Source organism: Lygodium microphyllum, chromosome 8 (assembly GCF_053477565.2).
Source record: "Lygodium microphyllum isolate KBCC chromosome 8, Lygodium_microphyllum_v1.1.10, whole genome shotgun sequence".
NCBI classification, from domain to species: Eukaryota; Viridiplantae; Streptophyta; class Polypodiopsida; order Schizaeales; family Lygodiaceae; genus Lygodium; species Lygodium microphyllum.
The window spans coordinates 89,346,099-89,364,062 of NC_141142.1; the positions used below are offsets into that span (position 1 = coordinate 89,346,099).

At 40.7% G+C, this 17,964-nt stretch overlaps 1 protein-coding gene across 1 annotated transcript in view; it reads left to right on the forward strand.

Annotated features, from left to right (window-relative positions):
• The first annotated feature begins 945 nt into the window (after positions 1-945).
• LOC148032573 (polyadenylate-binding protein RBP47-like) overlaps positions 946-17,964 on the forward strand; it is a 32,841-nt gene continuing 15,822 nt past the window's right edge. The window contains exons 1-4 of the mRNA XM_087683216.1: positions 946-1,382; positions 2,408-2,885; positions 4,069-4,145; positions 4,268-4,398. Of these exons, the coding sequence (XP_087539342.1) occupies positions 1,167-1,382; positions 2,408-2,885; positions 4,069-4,145; positions 4,268-4,398 (902 nt within the window). The 5' untranslated portion in view covers positions 946-1,166. The remainder of the gene's footprint in view (positions 1,383-2,407; positions 2,886-4,068; positions 4,146-4,267; positions 4,399-17,964) is intronic.

Sequence of the window (17,964 nt, forward strand, 5' to 3'; positions counted from 1 at the left end):
TCAAGATGTACTTTCCAATCCAAAGACACATATCTACGAGGATTTGTGCATATAGTGATAATATTTGAGTCCATCACTAATATCCATTACAAAATTGTTGTAGTAGAGCTAGTATTCGAGGCAAGAAGTGATGATGAATGGTGAGGACATTTTGTCCTCCATGTAACTACACACATACATGCATGCACGTGCAAAGAGAGAGAGAGAGAGAGAGAGAGAGAGAGAGAGAGAGAGAGAGAGAGAGAGAGAGAGAGAGAGAGAGAGAGAGAGAGAGAGAGAGAGAGAGAGAGAGAGAGGATTGAAACTTGAGAGCTTATCAAATTGTAAGTGCATAGTACATCCTCAGTGTTGATGTAGGTTGTTAAGTATACAATAAGCTTTACTTATGCTCCAACACGAGCATTGTGCATGGAATGATCTATTATGTTTGCAACGATTAAGTTGAAAGTATGCTTTTAGAAGGTGAATTTGTGCATCCATGTGCTAGTTGGTGTCATAAACAAACATTCATTGTAGGACTTAAAATTGGTAAAATGAATGTTTATAAAAAATTGCATTCAAAATACCTTACATTTTGAATGTACGGTAAGATGGTTGCATTCATAATTAAACAAGAGACAAAGACTAGAAGACAAATACATGTTGATCAAGGTAGCTCAAGGACCACTTTGCATGCACAATCATATGGTGAGAAACAAAGATACCTAGAGGACAAGACACCCCATGGAGATATGGCACTTTGACTCTACAATCAAGCATGAGCTGCAAACTAGGCTAATCATAATAGATAGGATCACAAAATGTTATATGGCACATTGACTCTACAATCAAGCATGAGCTGCAAATTAGTCTAATCATAAGAGATAGGATCACAAAATATTTCTAATCCTCCAAAAGACACAATTGCCACAAAGTGGGTTGCAAACTAGGCCCTATAGGAGGAGGAAGGCGTGATGATGATGGGAGAGGGCAGGGTGGCATTCATTTCAATGCGAGAGGGAAAGAGAGAGTCGCATCCTTTTTGGATGGACCAGCCCTAGATCCAGTTAGAAGGGAGTGAGGTTCCCACCGTGTGATTCTCTCTCTCTCTCTCTCTCTCTCTCTCTCTCTCCTGAGGAAGGTTTATCAATCCAACAGACGGGGGGGGCGGTTTTTGCGTTCGTTTGATGATGGAGCCATCGATGCAGCAGCAGGGTCAGCCACCATTGCTGCAGCAGCAAGAGCAGCCGCAGCAACAACAAGCACCTGCACCACAGCCACAGCCACAGCAGGCTAGTGCTGCCTCTTCCTCTCAAGACGAGGTCAGATCTCTCTATGTCGGCGACCTGCAGTTCTGGATGGACGAGAATTACCTCTATAATTGCTTTGCCCCTACCGGAGAGGTACGCCTCACTCTTCTCTCTGCCATTTTCTTCTTCTTCTCCCCCTTCGCCCCTCCTCTGTTTCTCTAATTCAAAAGCCCTTTGTTGCAGAACAGTGTAAAATTAATACATTCTGTATCTGTTCCCTATTCGTTTCCATTTCGCTTAATGCAATTACAAATCTATTTGTTTCTCATATTCAAATGCCCTTTCTTGCTCAACAGAGTGAAATTTGAATAGAGTCTGTATCTGTTTCCTGTTTGTTTCCAGTAGGACTAATGCAGTAACAAATCTATTCTTTTCTCTAATTCAAATGCCCTTTCTTTCAGAATAGTGTAACATTAAAAGATAGATATAATCTGTACCTGTTTCAGCAACAAGTCTAACTGTCCTAATGAAGTAAGAAATCTAGTTTTTCCTGTTGTGGAAAGCCCAAAAATTTTCTCACTGGGCCTTATGATAATGCACTATTGTTTTCATCTTATTATGATAGAGAAGCATTGCTTCCACAAGGATTTTGTGCTGCAGAGGTGAGCTTGTGTGTTTTAACTCATTCTTAGAGGACAGAGCTCTGATCTTTGATTTTCTAATGTATGAGAGTGGAAGAAAATCCCTCAAGTTCATGGTTGAAGCTTCTTTTTTTTTTTTGCATGATACAAGACAAACATTCTACATGCCAGGGCTGAACATAATATTATCTACGATGCTTCTGGCATTCATATGTTTGCACAAGGATATTCCTAAAATTTTCTGTACTTACTACTGAGAATGAAATGCTCTATAATCTCCTATTACAAAGTATGGAACAGATTTCACAGCAGGCATTTTTGGGCTAACTTTGCAGTGTTAGGTTTGGACATCAGTGTAAGATGTGCACTTTACTAATGGATGTGAAAGTCTTTATTTGCACGGATATATAATTTCCATGAACGTTATTTTTCTTCCAGAAAGGGGTTTTTCATGCAGTACTTTGGAATGGAATTCCTTTGTAGAGGTAACCAACATTAAAACTTGTTCTAAAAATGTCATTTTGCAAACTTGTGCAGGTGTTGTCCGTAAAGATTATCAGAAATAAACATACCTTGGCTTCTGAGGGGTATGGGTTTGTTGAGTTCACTTCACATGCTGCTGCTGAGAAAATTCTGCAGATGTATAATAGGACATTAATGCCTCAAACAGAGCAGAATTTCCGGCTTAACTGGGCTTCTTCGAGCATGGGAGAAAGGCATGTGGAAGGTTCTGACCTTTCTATATTTGTTGGGGATCTTTCGCCTGATGTTACTGATGTTCTGCTACAAGAGACATTCAGGTCTCGTTATCCCTCTGTGAAAGGTGCAAAGGTGGTTGTTGATCCTCTCAGTGGTCGCTCCAAAGGTTATGGCTTTGTTCGCTTTGGGGAGGAAAGTGAAAGGTCACAGGCTATGTCAGAAATGAACGGTGTTTATTGTTCCAGCAGACCAATGAGGATAAGTGTTGCTACACCAAAGAGGTCTTTAGGGGCACCTCAGCATTATAATTCAAAAGGTTAGACTGATTATACTTCAGTCTGATGTGGTGAAATATTTTTAGTGTATCTCAGGAAAAGGAAAAACAGACTGTAATGTGCTTTTGTGAATCATGGAATGCTCTCGAGAGAAGAAGAAGGTTTTGTCAAGAGTTCAATCCTGGAGAAAGGTACCAGACCGTGTGGTATGGCTGGTATGCGCTTGATGATTGCCAGAACCTGACCTCACATAATTTCTAGGTCAAATGGGTGTCTTTGGTTTAAAATTTAGTTGAGGTGAACCTTTTTGGTATGAGTATAGTCCTGGAAACCCCTTTTCTGTCTGCCTTAGCAATGAAGCTTTTAGTTGTAATCAGTCTGATCCCATTACATGTTAATTTGTGTTAAGACGGACTCTAAACTTAGTATCCAATATTTGGACTCAGTATACCAATTTGGAACTTAGTTTCAACTGATGATTGCTTGATGTTTTTGGTATTTACCATGTTTCAGCACCTTTGGTGCTGCTAAAGCTTCTCAAGTTATATTGACTGAGGTAACTGGCATGATTAAGCTCGAATGAGAAGGCCTGTAAGGCTGTTGTAAAGCATGAAGGCAAGAGGCTTTCTCTGATGGCGTCATTTAAATCATTTGCTTTGTTATTATTGCTAATTCGTATGGTTCATTGGCTTTAAGTGTGTGTGTGGCATCTTTTGGCTACCATTCCCATATGCTATCTTGTGTAGAGGTAGTTCTCATGATCAAGGCTGTGCATTGTTTTTTGAGTTAACAGACGAATCTGTGCATGGCCAATCTGGACCTTTCCTTTTGACACGTATTGGTGGTCCGTCTTGACTTTGTGCTTCTCTGCTGTTTGAGCGTTCTACAAACTCTTTTAGTATTGCAATTTTTTAGTAGGAAGAGAGTTACAAGAGCCCGGAGATGCACAAGGAATTAGGTTGGGTTTGATTATTCTTGTAAATGAGACTTGAGCAGAGATGAATTTTGTGGGTGTAAGGTTTTGGCAGTTTATAGCCTTTTCTAATCATCAATCATAACTATGGTGAACTGTGTATTATCTTTGCAAATCTTTGTTGCAGTGGTTGCTTGTCTTAGCATGCTTACTGCTTGTTTTTGTTAAGAGGTTGTAGGTTCATAAGACTTTGCTTAAGGCTGTCTGCCCAGTTTAATTTTGTTTCTAATTTGCAAGTTTTGACACAGCAGCTGCTTATCAAAACATTGCATATGGTACTCCATTCATGCAAGGATTTACATCAGAGAATGATCCAAACAACACAACGGTACATATGGTTTTTTTGTGTTCTCTCTGTCTGTCTGTTGATTCTGTTGATTGTCAATTCTGAGGCTTGCACACATAGCCATCTGGTTTAGTGCTTGATCGTTGTGGGCCTCCACATTGCAGGTGTTTGTAGGTGGTTTGGATCCAAATGTCAAAGATCAAGATCTGAGACAAGCTTTTGGTGAATATGGTGACCTGATATCAGTGAAGATTCCTGTAGGAAAAGGTTGTGGCTTTGTCCAGTTTGCAGACAGGTATGCATTCTAGGTCCTTATCTGTTATCCTTGGTTCTGTAATGTATCACTGTAACTGCTTGATGAGCCATACAGTCTTAAAGGTGACTCTCACAGCTTGATTGCCGTGTATTCCATCCAAGTGCTCTGAAGGACCAGGGATTCTTCCCTTCTAAACAATGCAGAAGCTCTTAAGCATGCAGTTTTTGAAAGTATCAGAAACCATTGCTTTCTTTACCCTGCATTGTTTACAGATATCAGGATCAATTATGTGTGCATTATCTGCTTGATACGAGTACCTTATCAAAGTAAAATGTTCCCTTGTTTCTATACTGACAAAATACAAAGAAAAGAAAAGGACAAGCTTTTATAGCTTGATATGCAAATTTAAAGGAGTAGTCACAACCATAGATAAACGAGGGAGTTGGACCCAAATTAAAGGGTTGACGATGTTAGCCCCTCCAATGGAAATGCATTTTGCTTAGCCCAAGTCCATAATGAGGAAAAATACTAAGGCACATGCAACCACTAACTAACAAACCAATGGATTCATTATGATTTGTAAGAGTAAGAGAATAATTTTCATCATTGTTTGTGAGGGGTACATCAATCTGGCTTCCTTCATGAGCTGAAAATAAGAGAGAAGCGAGAATGATGGAGGGCATGAAAATGAATTTGGTTCTCAAAATCTCTAATGAGATAAAAAAGAACTGAGAGATGTAATGATGAAGAGGTGAGAGATGATGGTGATGGATGTAAGTAGTTTTGGACTGATCTATATTGTGTGCTAGTTATGATAAATAGATTTTATGAAAAAATGTAAATTTTTACGAGAGTAAGTAGCCTTAGGTGTAACATTCGAATGTAGAACAGTAGAAGACAAGTGCCCAATGACATGTCATGAAGTGGGATGAGTAGGGGGACACTTGGATTCTCTTTAATGGTCTTCTTGGGATTAATTTAGTAAACATTAAGGCAGATTTCCTGTTTTTAGGGTTAGACTCTTTAGATACTCAAGTTTCCTTGAATGTAGGAAACTTTTAAATTAAGGGTTCCCTCTCCAAAGAAAGGGAAAATCAAGACCTTTCATTATGGGTATCAAGTGAAAGCTCTTTAAGGTTAGTAAGATAACAACAGTACGAGCTGTTTCTAAGACTTATACAAAACATATATGCATTTCATCATATGTACATTGTATGAAAGATCATGATCATGCTATCTTATTGGCTGTAATTGTTGTGTCTAACCTTATTATGCTTATGTAAGCTTACATAAAAGGTATTATGAATTTTAATGAGTTAGAGGTTGGAGCTTGTAAGTAACTTAGTTTATCTTCTCTACTAGTTTAGATCTATTTGGCTAGTTTAAATATATTTGACAACTTGGAAGAATAAGGTTTGATTAAATCCTTGGTCTAACCTACTTTTGTCAAATTTTCAGCAATAAAGTATATCCCATGTTTGATGGACTCAATCTACCTGTCCAGTCTCATTCCCTCTAGCTAGTAGCTTCTCAATGACTTCCAATGTCCATTGACACCCGTGGCTCACATAGTGACCATTGCACTTTCCGTAAGACTCACTTGCATTGTTCCCATTTTGAGTGAGTAAAAGAAAAGTCAAATGTTTCCAAGTGGTATAGTAAGTATTGCCCAAAGATACAAGTCTTCTTTGGTACATGCCTCACCACTCTTGCAAATTGGGAGGCCAACCAACATTGTGGAAAAGTATTATTGATGATATTTTCCTAAGAGTGTTGTAAAAAATACATATTGTTGAAGTAGGAGAAGGGTATTACAAGGACAAATGAGTAGGTAATGATTGTTGATTATGATGCCTTCAACGTAGGGGAAGATGCCTTTCCATTTTCTCTATCATAGAAGTGACCATCTCCATCCCATCATGGAGAAGCCTTTCAAGTAGTGCACTGATGCCGCAAAAGTGGCAATTCACTCTTTCCCAAGCAATTGGTGGCCTATTTAATCTTGTCCTTCTTTGAAGAGTGGCAAAGATAAGTTAAAGTAGAGACGCACTTATCATTTTCACCATTGGGATGGCTTGCTCAATCCCATGAAGGAGAAGGTTTTTTAGTGGTGTATCAATGCTGCAAAATAGGCAAGCACTTGTGTCTAGCAATTGGTAGCCTATTCGGTCCTCTCTCCTAGCTTAAGGAGTGGCAACAAGAAGTAGAAATAAAGATTGCATTCAACAACATTGATTGGATTGTCTCTTTCTATGCGCTCAAAGTTGACTAATAAGAAAGCCATGGTTGTTGTTGCATGTAAGTGGTGGCATGGAGTCTCATATTATACATGCTCATGAAAAAACTTGATGGGAATAGAGAGAGGTCGAATCCCTCGAGCTTGTGCGTGTCAGTTGGGTGCACCAAAAAGCTTGATGAAAAGAGAGAATTGACAAACCCCTTGAGCTTGTGTGTATTGGTGAGCCAAGTATGGATGCTCTATACTCTTCGATAGACGGAAAAACCCCAAAAGTGTCAATACCATCAGATTTTGTCCCTTGGCATCTTCTTAAGAGCATAGCATAGGATGTGAATTTGGGGGGGAACCACAACTCCTTCACGTATCATAACATTAAGCAAGCTATACTTGATGTAGATAGTAATATGAACTGTTTCTTTCACAATAAAGCTTATGTAGACATTCATGATTTAGCAAGATCACTTATAACATTTATTCTATGTCATGGGGACATGATATTTTAATGCATTGCTTAGCATTTGATTTAGTTATTAATCAAATGTGCAAATGTGAGGTGCACATGTGATGTGCTAGTTAGTTATTTCATAGTGATGGGCCAAGGACCTTGAGAAGTCAATGGGTGTGAAAGACAAAAGTTGTAGTAAGTTATCCTTGATAGATACCAGGGCAAAAACCATGAGTTTCTTCATGTATTGTTGCATTGGGCAAGCTATACTCAAGGTAAGTGGTAAATGTGAGCTTAAGAAGTGGCTTGAAGGCTTCGTAGAACCTCGGAGTCCTCACTTTGACTATTACACCATATGAGAGTGCACAAAGGAAGAGAAACATGAACATGGAGAGAGAAGGGAAGAGAAAGATTGCAATGAAAGAAGAGAATGGAAGAAGAAAATCTGCGTTGAACTTTGAAAGAATGCTAATTCAAAGAGGACTGATCAATCCCTACAAGTAGCCCAAGGAATCAATGAGGACACCAGAATAAGGATGTCAATGAAAGGCAGCATAGGGAGATGGAGGAGAGTGTTGAGAGTCATTTCTTGTGCCACGTCAGCAGTGCCACGTGGCAGCAGTCGGATTGTCCGACTGTTCAAATGATTGCAGTTGGCCGAACCGATTATTTCAGGTTATTTTGAGGCATTCTTTTCAGCCTTTATAAGGTCGAGTTTCCAGCAGTCTTGTATACTTGTATCTGACAGATTTCAACTTGCTGGTGACGGAGATTGCACTTGGGGCTGATCAGAGATCAAGGTCCTCGAGGTGGAGACATACACAGATATTTTCTCTGCACCCATGTATAATTCTGCATCCTTATACAACATTCTTCACTGTAGATTTTTTGCGTTTCACCGTCTCTCTCTCTCTGTTCACTCTTTGTCACAGTCATCCGCTTCTACATTGCTTCACTCTGATATGGTATTAGAGCATTGAAGGATTGACGTAGGGTGGACCTATCTGAAGAGGAGTTTTCAGCGCGACACAAGGCTGCGTTTTCAGCGTTCAAGTGCAAGCCGGTGGGCTGCACATCAGAACAAGGCTGAGGCAAGCGTGGGTGTGCGAGAAAAGAGAAGATTTGCTGAAGCTGTTGCTGTTTTTTTGCTGTTAGAGAAGGAAGAAGGCTGTGTTTTTGGCCTTCAAGTATAGATTTTACCTTTTCATCGCCTTTGGCGGGTGAAGGAAGGGACGAGTGAACCTCAGCCCTAGCTGGCTGTATTTTCATAGTCAAAGGGGGTTGCTTTTTGTGTTTGGTGCAAGCATTGTAGGTGGATGTCTTTTGAGGCTGAGACAGAGTTTCAGGCGATCATGGATCGGATGGTGCTTGTCCTACCGGCTCCTTGAGATCAAAAGCTCAATCGTGAGAACTATCGCATTTGGTGGGTCACGATGCTTGCCATATTGGAGTCTTATGATTTGGCGGAGCTTGTTACTACGGAGGCTATCAACTGTCCTTTGTGAGACGAGTCCAGACTCTTCCAATGAGAAGGTTGAGTTGGCAAAGGCTCAAGCACATTGGGATAAACTCAATGTATGCATTTGCTCATTTTTATCTCTCATGTACTACAGCTGTTATCTCTCACATAGAGCATTTGACGGTGGCTAGGGAGATATGGTTGGAGTTGGATCAGATGTATAATGGGATGACCGTCATGAAGCATGTGTCTTTGGAAGTGCAAATGAGGACTATGAGTGTCAATAAGTCATCATTCATGCGGGAGTATATCAACAAGCTAAGGCAGCTTCATATGCATGTTTAAAACGTAGGGAAGGTGATTATTTCTGAAGACATGGTGATAACTCTACTTTCACAGTTACTGCCTCGCTTCAGTGGTTTTTATTCCACCTTGATTGCTTTAGGGCGGTTTGAGACTCTTCGGTGGGAAGAGTTGGTTCTTATGGTCTTGGACCAAGAGGAGGAACTGAAAGGAACTAATGCTTCGAAATTTGAAGCTTTGATTGGTCAATCCTCTTAGAAAAAGAGGAAAGACCAAAAGAAGAAGAAGGAAGACAAATCTAAGGACAAAGACAAGGAGTCTACTTGTCACATCTGTGGTAAAACAGGTCTTTGGAAGAAGGATTGCCCCAGAAAGGAGAAGAAGGAGAAATCTTCAAAGGATTTCGAAGCGGTGGTTGCTCCCTCATCAGCTGCTTTCCTCCATGTGGAGGTGGTTGAGGATTCAACTATGTCGGCTTTTGATGCTGCGTTGACTGTCCCATTTACTCGGGAGTGGATTGTTGACAGTGGTGCCTCTAGGCACATGGCTCATTCTTCAGCACGTGTTACTCATTTGCGGCCTTCTCATGGATAGATTCTTATTGGAGATAGTTCGTCCATTCCTATTCAGGGACAGGGCAACATGCATCTTATTCTAGATGGGAGTGGTGGTGCCCATGCATTTGAGGTACTTTATGTGCCGGCTTTGGGGTATCATCTTCTCCGGTGCACAAGATTTGTGCCCTCAGCCTTTTGGTCGAGTTTGATGTGGATTCTTTTCGGATTCTTGATTGTGGATCAAAAGCAGTTCTTTCTTAAGGTTATGAGGAGAATGGGAGTCTATAAATTGTGGTCTTTTTCTGCCTTGACTTCTCTTCTTCTTACCTCTCAAACACAATCTGAGCTTTGGTATGCTTGGTTTGGCCACCTCAATTATGAATACTTTCGGAAGGTGTCTAAGGACCATTTTGTTTGAGGTTTGCCAGATATTGTGATAAGTTAGCAGCCTTGTGTATCCTGTATCTGTGGGAAGCAGACTTGTGATGTTGTTCCCAACAAGGCTTCAAGGCAGTCTTTAGTACCCTTGGAGCTTGTTTCCACCGATCTTTGTGGACCGAGAAGGACAGAATCCCTTTGAGGGAGTTTGTATTTCATGCTCATTGTAGATGATTACAACAGGATGACATGGGCCTATTTTCTGAAGCTGAAGTCAAAGACTTTCTCCAACTTCAAGAATTGGTTGCTGTTTGAGGAGAACTAATTGGGGCGGAAGTTGAAGACCTTACGATCGGACAAGGGAGGAAAATTTGTTTCTAATGAGTTTGCTCGGTTTTGTGCAGATCATGGTATATACCAGGAGTTTGCCAATACAAACACCACCCTCAGGAGAATGGCATTTTGGAGTGGAAGAATCACAATGTGATCGAGACGGCCCATACTATGATGGAGCATCGTCAGACACCTCAATGTCTATGGGTTGAGGTTGAGGCTACTTCAATTCACATCCTTAATCGTTCTTCTACTTCTGCTATTGTTGGTATGACACCTTTTGAGGTGTACTTTGGATCCAAGCCCGATGTTTCTTATTTCGGGGTTTTTGGGTGTGATGCTTATGTTCACATCTCGAAGACACAGCGTGACAAATTTAAAATAGCTTCCAGAAGATAGGTGTTTGTGGGCTATAGCTCGCAATCGCAAGGCTATCAATTGTATGATCCTGCTAAGTGGGATGTCTACACGAGCTGTGATGTTCAGTTTGTGCAAGTTCTAGTCCCAGAGGGGGGGTGATCCTCACCTTGTTCTTGGAGATCTCGATGATAGCTGGGCCATAGCAATTGTTCCTCTCGAGGCTGTGTCTCTTGAGGATTCTTCTTCGGATGAGAAGTCTACTACCCAGCCACCAGATTCATCAAGTGGTCCTCCATTGTTGATGGACCTTTCAGAAACTTCAGTAGATGGAGAGCGCCAAGGCGAGATTTGATCTCCTCCTTGTTGGGCCCATGACACGCTTCGAGATTCTAGGATCGAGGGGGTCCCTAAGGAGTGGGAACGGTAAGATGGATTGCGGAGGTCATGAAGGCACCAGGCACATTCTACGGAGCTTCTTTGCTCCAACTATTGTTTGATGTCTTGTGTTATGTAGGATAGAGAGCCTACATCAGTAAGGGAGGCTTTACAGTCTGATCATTGGCGGAAAGTGATGGAAGTCGAGTTGGAGGCTATTGAACAAAATGGCACTTAGTTCCTTGTGCCTCGGCCCTCTCATAAGAAGGTGATTGGTGTCAAATGGGTTTTCAAGACCAAGTACCAAAATGATGGCTCTTTGGACAAGCACAAGGCTCGCCTTGTTGCTAAAGGTTTTGTACAACGCCTAGGTGTTGATTTCCATGATACTTTTTTCTCCACTGCTCTCATGGCGACAATTCCTGCTGTTCTTGCCTTGGCTGGTCATAGGAGATGTCTTGTCTTTCAGTTGGATGTGAAGTCAGCCTTCTTGAATGGTGATTTAAAGGAGGAGATCTATGTAGAGCAGCCTCTTGGCTTTGGTTCCTTAGATGGAAAGGTTTACAGGTTGAAGAAGGCCTTGTATGGCCTGAAGCAAAATCTGCGTGCTTGGAATGAGAAGGTTGATTCGTTTCTCCAAGCCAAGTTGGGATATCGATGCTTTAGGGCTGATCCGTAGCTTTATGTACACACTTTCAAGGGTGGTCGTGTGTTGTTTGTTTTGTATGTTGATGATTTGATTGTTACAGGTGATCATGCCCAGAAGGTCGAAGAGACGAAGGCAGCCCTACATCAGAAGTTCAAGATGATAGATTTAGAACTTTTCCATTTCTTTTTGGGCCACGAGATTTATATGTCTCAGAGGGGGAATTTCATCTCTTAGTAGAGATATGTATAGGAGCTCTTGGCGACTTTTGAGATGAGGATTGTCAGTCCATTTCTACTCCTATGGATCCGAACTGGAAGGCCACTTCACATGCAGATTCTCCTTTGGCAGATGCTACCCGCTACTGTCAGCTAATTGGATCATTGATTTGGCTTCTCAACACACGGGTTGATCTATGTTTTGTTGTAAGTCTCTTGGCTGGGTTCATGAGTGCACCTCAGCAGGTGCATTGGTAGGTTGCCGAGAGGATACTTTGGTTTCTAAGGGGAGGCTTTGGACCTCAGGATTTCCTATCCAACAGGTACAGGTGCGCCTGATCTTGTTCTTGCAGGTTGGAGTGATTCAAATTGCACTGGCGATGTGGATCAAAGGTGGTCTACTATAGGTTATTGTTTCACCTTGGGTGCTGGTGCTATCTCTTGGAGTAGCAAGAAGCAGCCCACGGTAGCCCTATCTTTGACCGAGGCAGAGTATTGGACTGCGTCTTCTACCACATGTGAGATTGTCTTCGGCGGTTGTTGGAGGAGCTTGGCTGCCCCTAGACTCGTAGACTCGTCCTACTATTTTGTGGTGCGACAATGAGAGTTGCATTGCCTTGGCATGGAATCCTGTATTCCATGCCCGGACGAAGCACATAGAGATCCAGTATCACTTCATGAGGGAGAAGCTTCTAGATGCGACCATCGATGTGGAATACTATAAGATTGAAGACAATCTTGCAGATTTGTTTACGAAGGCACTTCCCCATGCTTTACTTCACCAACATCCAAGATTCCTCCGTTTGCTGCCTTGTCTAGGATTTGAGAGGGGGTATTGAGAGTCATTTCTTGTGCCACGTCAATAGTGCCGCGTGGCAGCAGTTGAACTATCCAACTGATTGCAGTTAATGCAACCGACCTGATTATTTGGGGTTATTTTGAGGCATTCTTTTCAACCTTTGTAAGGTTGAGTTTCCAGCAGTCTTGTACACTTGTATCTGACAGATTTCAGCTTGCTGGTGACGGAGATTGCACTCAGGGCTGATGGAAATCGAGGTCTTCAAGGTGGAGACATATGCAGATATTTTCTCTGTATACATGTATAATTCTACATCCTTATACAACATTCCTCACTGCAGATTTTCTGCGTTTCACTGTCTCTTTCTCTCTCTCTCTCTCTCTCTCTCTCTCCTCTCTCTATTCACTCTGTCACGGTCATTTGCTTCCGCATCTCTTCACTCTGATAGAGAGTCCTTGAATATTGGACTGTACTAAAGCTTGCAAGAATAATGACCATCTAATGGAGGAGGGCAGAATGTAATGTTTCTCATGAAAAAGCTGGCCAACCAACATTAGGCCAAGCATGTAATGTTGGCCGACCTGCATAAGATTGAGAAAATGTTGGCGGTGAATAAAAAACACTCATCGTCTCATATTGACTAGTGTGAATGCAATCCAAACCATTGAAGTAATGCACAGGTTGGAAAATAATCAACTTGTATATGAATACACCTAAAGTTGACTAAAAATGAAATGCATGCTCTAAATAGAGTTGCCTCCTCCATCAAAACACATGATAGATTGAGTGTCAAAGCTCCTAATATCCTTGTCCGACTTAGATTGAGGCTCACAACTAGGAGATGACTTTGCATGATACACATGACATGACTGCTTACAGGTTCCAATTGCAAGATTTCGAAACTTGCCAGACTTCAATGCATATGGAAGCTGTACTTTAGGTCCATTGCACTTAAAGATGCCTCATTACCACCACCCTCTTACACTCCCTCTTTGGTAATGGATAGTGGTGAGGGATGACAACATTACTAGGGCGAGAAGGTAGAAGAAAAAGCCTTTATGGCCTTTGCCTTAACCACAGAAGAGGAACCCTCATTGGATTCTGACTAGAGAGTCAAAGTTGGAATTTGAATCTATAGATGATGACAACTCATCGGAGGATTTGCCTCCCTTCTTCTTCTTCTCTTGATCCTTCTTCAGCGGTGCTAGTTCCTTGCATTCCTTTCTTAGATGCCCCTTCTTGTCACAATGATAACATTGTGCCTTTGTTATGCTTGAAAAAAGAAAATTGCTCAAATTTTTGGGATGATGTGAACGGATAGATATTATGGTATCTCCTATTTTGCATTTGTGTTGAGTCAAGGATTTATGTAGCTTTGCATTGGCAAGGTACACGAGGCCATTGATCGGTTGAATGAAAAGTTACAAAAGTTCTCTCTAGATGATAAGGCATATGAGGAGATACATCAATGGGCACGAGATGCGTTTCACCTCCCAGCCTTGCCTAGTTCATTGCTGGCCATGCTCATCGTGATCCGATTGCCAGCCGTCAAACCTTGGTGAGTCCTACTATTCTTGGACTCTCTTTAATTCTAGACTCCCCTAAACCCCGTTCGGGCGCCCAAGACCCCGGACGGTCATGCCTCATGCATGTTTCTCTTAATTTACCTTATAAATATAACATTTCCTTCCCCTTAAGAATCGGTTTTGTCCTCGAAAACGATACTTGGAAGGTCTAACTGTAAATTGGAAAACCTTTTCTTTAAAGTACTTACTCGCTCCCATGTTGAGCTTTCTTCTGAACAATCTTTCCACTTAACCAAACATTCTTGATAAATAGAATTCCTTGTTCGTCTGTTATGAACATTTAATATTCTTTCTGGTTCATGTGGATTAGATTGGTCATCTAATAGCTCCTCTATGTTATCATTTAAGATTAGATTATCCAAATCACCCAGCTTCTTCCTTAACTTACTTACATGAAAAACTAGATGTATCTTACTACCAGCAGGTAGTTGGAGCTTGTAAGCCAGTTCTCCCACCTTTTTAAGTATTGTGAAAGGACCACAATACCTGGGTGAAAGCTTTGGACATTGTCCCGTTTTCATGGTTTTAGTTTGTTCAGGCACCTTAAGATAAACCAATTCTCCTTCTTTAAAGGAGATGTCTCTTCGGTGAGGATTTGCATATGCTCTAGCTCGATTTTGAGCTTTTTTAATATTTTCTTGAGCAATTTTAACATACTATTCATATCCTCCAAAAAATCCTTAGCTGCCTGAACCTTTTCCTTATGCAGTCCTACTGCAAAAGGAGCTCTGGGCTGAAACCCATACATTAACATAAATGGACTATATCCAGTGGAAGAGTGCTTGGCACTATTATATGCAAACTCTACTATCGGTAAATACTCTTCCTAATTAGTTTGCCTTTTACTAACATATGCCCTAAGCATATCTTCAAGGATTTGGTTAACCCTTTCAGTTTGCCCATCAGTTTGTGGGTGATCCGCCGTACTCATGCTAAGTTTAGTATCCAACTTCTTAAATACCGCACGTCAAAATTGACTATCAAATTTTCTATCCCGATCAGAAACTATATTTGCCGAAAGGCCATACAATCGGTATATGTTCTCTACGAACAGTCTAGCCAATTCTGGTGTTTTAACATCAGTTGAAGTTGGAATGAACCTAGCCATTTTGGTTAACCTATCCACAATCACCCACATAGAGTCGTGTCCCCTCTGTGTTCTGGGTAAAGCAACAATAAAATCGATGGAGATACTCTCTCATTTTCCCGAAGGAATCTTTAATGGATGGAGAAGTTCTCCCATTTTCAATCTTTCAGCTTTATTAACCTGGCATTTAATACATTTGACCACATAGTCAAGGACGTCCTTATTCATTCCAGGCCAATAGAACTGCCTTTTAATAAGACCATAAGTCTTATTAACTCCTGGATGTCCCGCGCTAGGGGTATCATGACACTCAAAGAGTATCTAGCGCCTTATTTCTGTATCTTTCGGGACACATATCCTACCCTTGTAGAGTAAATAACCATTATCAATGGTAAAATTCTTCCACTTGAATCCAGTTTGAGCAACGCCTAATACTCCATTTCCTTGTTGAACATCCTCAGATATTCCTTCCTCAGTAGAAGCACTTTCATTTGGATCCCTATTTTTTATTGATTCCCGTATATTGGAATATGCCGGATCAACCTGGCATTTCCCTTGTAAAGATTCAAGCAAGTTGGAAGTGAACTGAGTAAAACTCAATTCATCAATGATGGGCATTTTGCTGAGTGCATCAGCTACTATATTATACTTTTCTTTTCTATATCTTATCTCATAGTCGAACTCTTGAAGGAGTTCGGTCCTTTTGGCTTTACGCCCGTGTAGATCCGGTTGATCATTAAGCCACTTAATGCTTTCATGATCCGATAAAATCAAAAGTTTGGCACCGTACAGATAGTGCCTCCATTTCTTCATTGCATGTACTATTGCATACAGCTTCCTCTCATAAACAGAATAATTTTGTTTTGCACTGTCCAATTTCTTGCTTTCAAAAGCAACTGGTTGACCTTCTTGTAATAAGACCGCGCCTATCGCCTTATCACTGGCATCAGTTTCAACCACAAATGGTTTGTTGGGATCCACTATTAATAATACTGGAGTTGTAGCAATAGCTACTTTAATTTTTTGAAAACTTTCATTTTGGTCTGTTCCCCAATTAAAGCTCTTTCCTTTCCCTTTAAGTTGGTCTGTCATTGGAACAACTATTTTGGCATAATCTCGAATGAATCTACGATAAAATCCAGATAAACCTAGGAAGATCTGTAGCTCTTCCAGGTTCCTTGGAGATGGCCATTCAATAATTGCCCTTACTTTTTCTGGATCCATCTTGATTCCCTCTTTCGAGATAATATGTCCTAAATATTTGACCTCTTGTGCGAAGAACTCACATTTAGTTTTCTTCGCATAAAGGGAATGTGTTCTTAACAGTTGGAATACCAATTGTAAGTGTTCCAAATGTTCTTCTCTTGATTTGCAAAAGATCAAGATATCATCCAAGAAGACTACTACAAAATGTCCTAGATAGGGCCGTAAGACACTATTCATCAGCTTCATAAAGGTAGCTGGTGCATTAGTGAGGCCAAAAGGCATCACCAAAAAATCATAATGCCCGTATTTAGTACGAAATGCTGTCTTAGGAACATCTTGTGCCTTAATTCTTACTTGGTGATAGCCTGATCTTAAATCTATCTTTGCGAAGAATTTTGCCCCTTGTAATTGATCAAAAAGATCTTCCATTTTGGGCATAGGAAATTTATTCTTCACTGTTATTTTATTAAGTGCTCTATAATCAACACAAAGTCGCATAGAACCAAATTTTGAGGTTTCCAATTTCTTACACTTAGGCTCCGTATCAGTGAGACTAGTGAGTGTACCTGGACGCATACTATCTTCATTGATTAATGCAAATTTAATTGCCTCTTCCAGCGTCTTAGGTGAACTCCTTTTTACTTTCTTTTTACAGGCTTTATCTAGTCCCCTAATGAATCCTCTTGTCTTTTGAAATTCATCTATTCCTTCCAATTTGAGGATTATCTCACGATATTCCTCCAAATATGTTAGCAGGGGTCTTCCCTTTTGTTTGACATAATCCCAATCTTTCCAATTTCTTTCCATTTCATTTTCAGGAAGGAATTCTTTCAAAAAGATGGATTCAAATTGAGCCCAAGTTTCAGGTATTTTATTTGCCTCCTTTAAAGTTCGCCACCATTTATACGCTTTGGGCCCCAAAGTTAAACTAGCCTCCAGTGCTTGGAGATGTGGTGGAGTATTTTTAAGTTTATGTAAATCTTCCCATTTTGGAGGAAATTAAAGATTATATCTTTATTTCTATCTTTTCCCTCCCCGTGAAACTAAGGGGGTTTCATATCTTTTAGAACTGGATTATCCCTCAACTTGTGGTGGGGTTCCTTAGGATCTCGCATAGTCACATCTAAATCTTTCGATGAAGATGGGACATCCGAGGTTTCTATCTTATTTTTATCCCTTTCTAACAATAAAGTTAATTGAGATTTTATTTCAGTGAGTGTTTGAGTTAAAAATTCCATTTGAACCCCCTGAGCCTGCACACGAGCAGTAAGATCATCAAATTGTTCTCGTGTAGCAAAGAATTCTTCCCACTGTTCCTCTTGCATCTCCGATTCATGGGGATCTACCATAGGGTGGTCCCCAGAACTAAAACCTTCCATTACTCCCTCTTTCCCTTTTTCTGCCATTTATACACTGGAATTGGAAAGCAAAGATAATAAATTTGCATACAAAGTAAAGTACTTCCCTGGTTATAACGACAGGGCAGTTGTTGTTGGATTTATTAGTAAGCCCGAAGAATGAGGAACAATTTTTATCTTCCGAACTAAGCCGATCACGCAGGAAATAGAGCTTATTTGCAGAAACGACTAGTATTTATTCCCCTTCTTAATGATC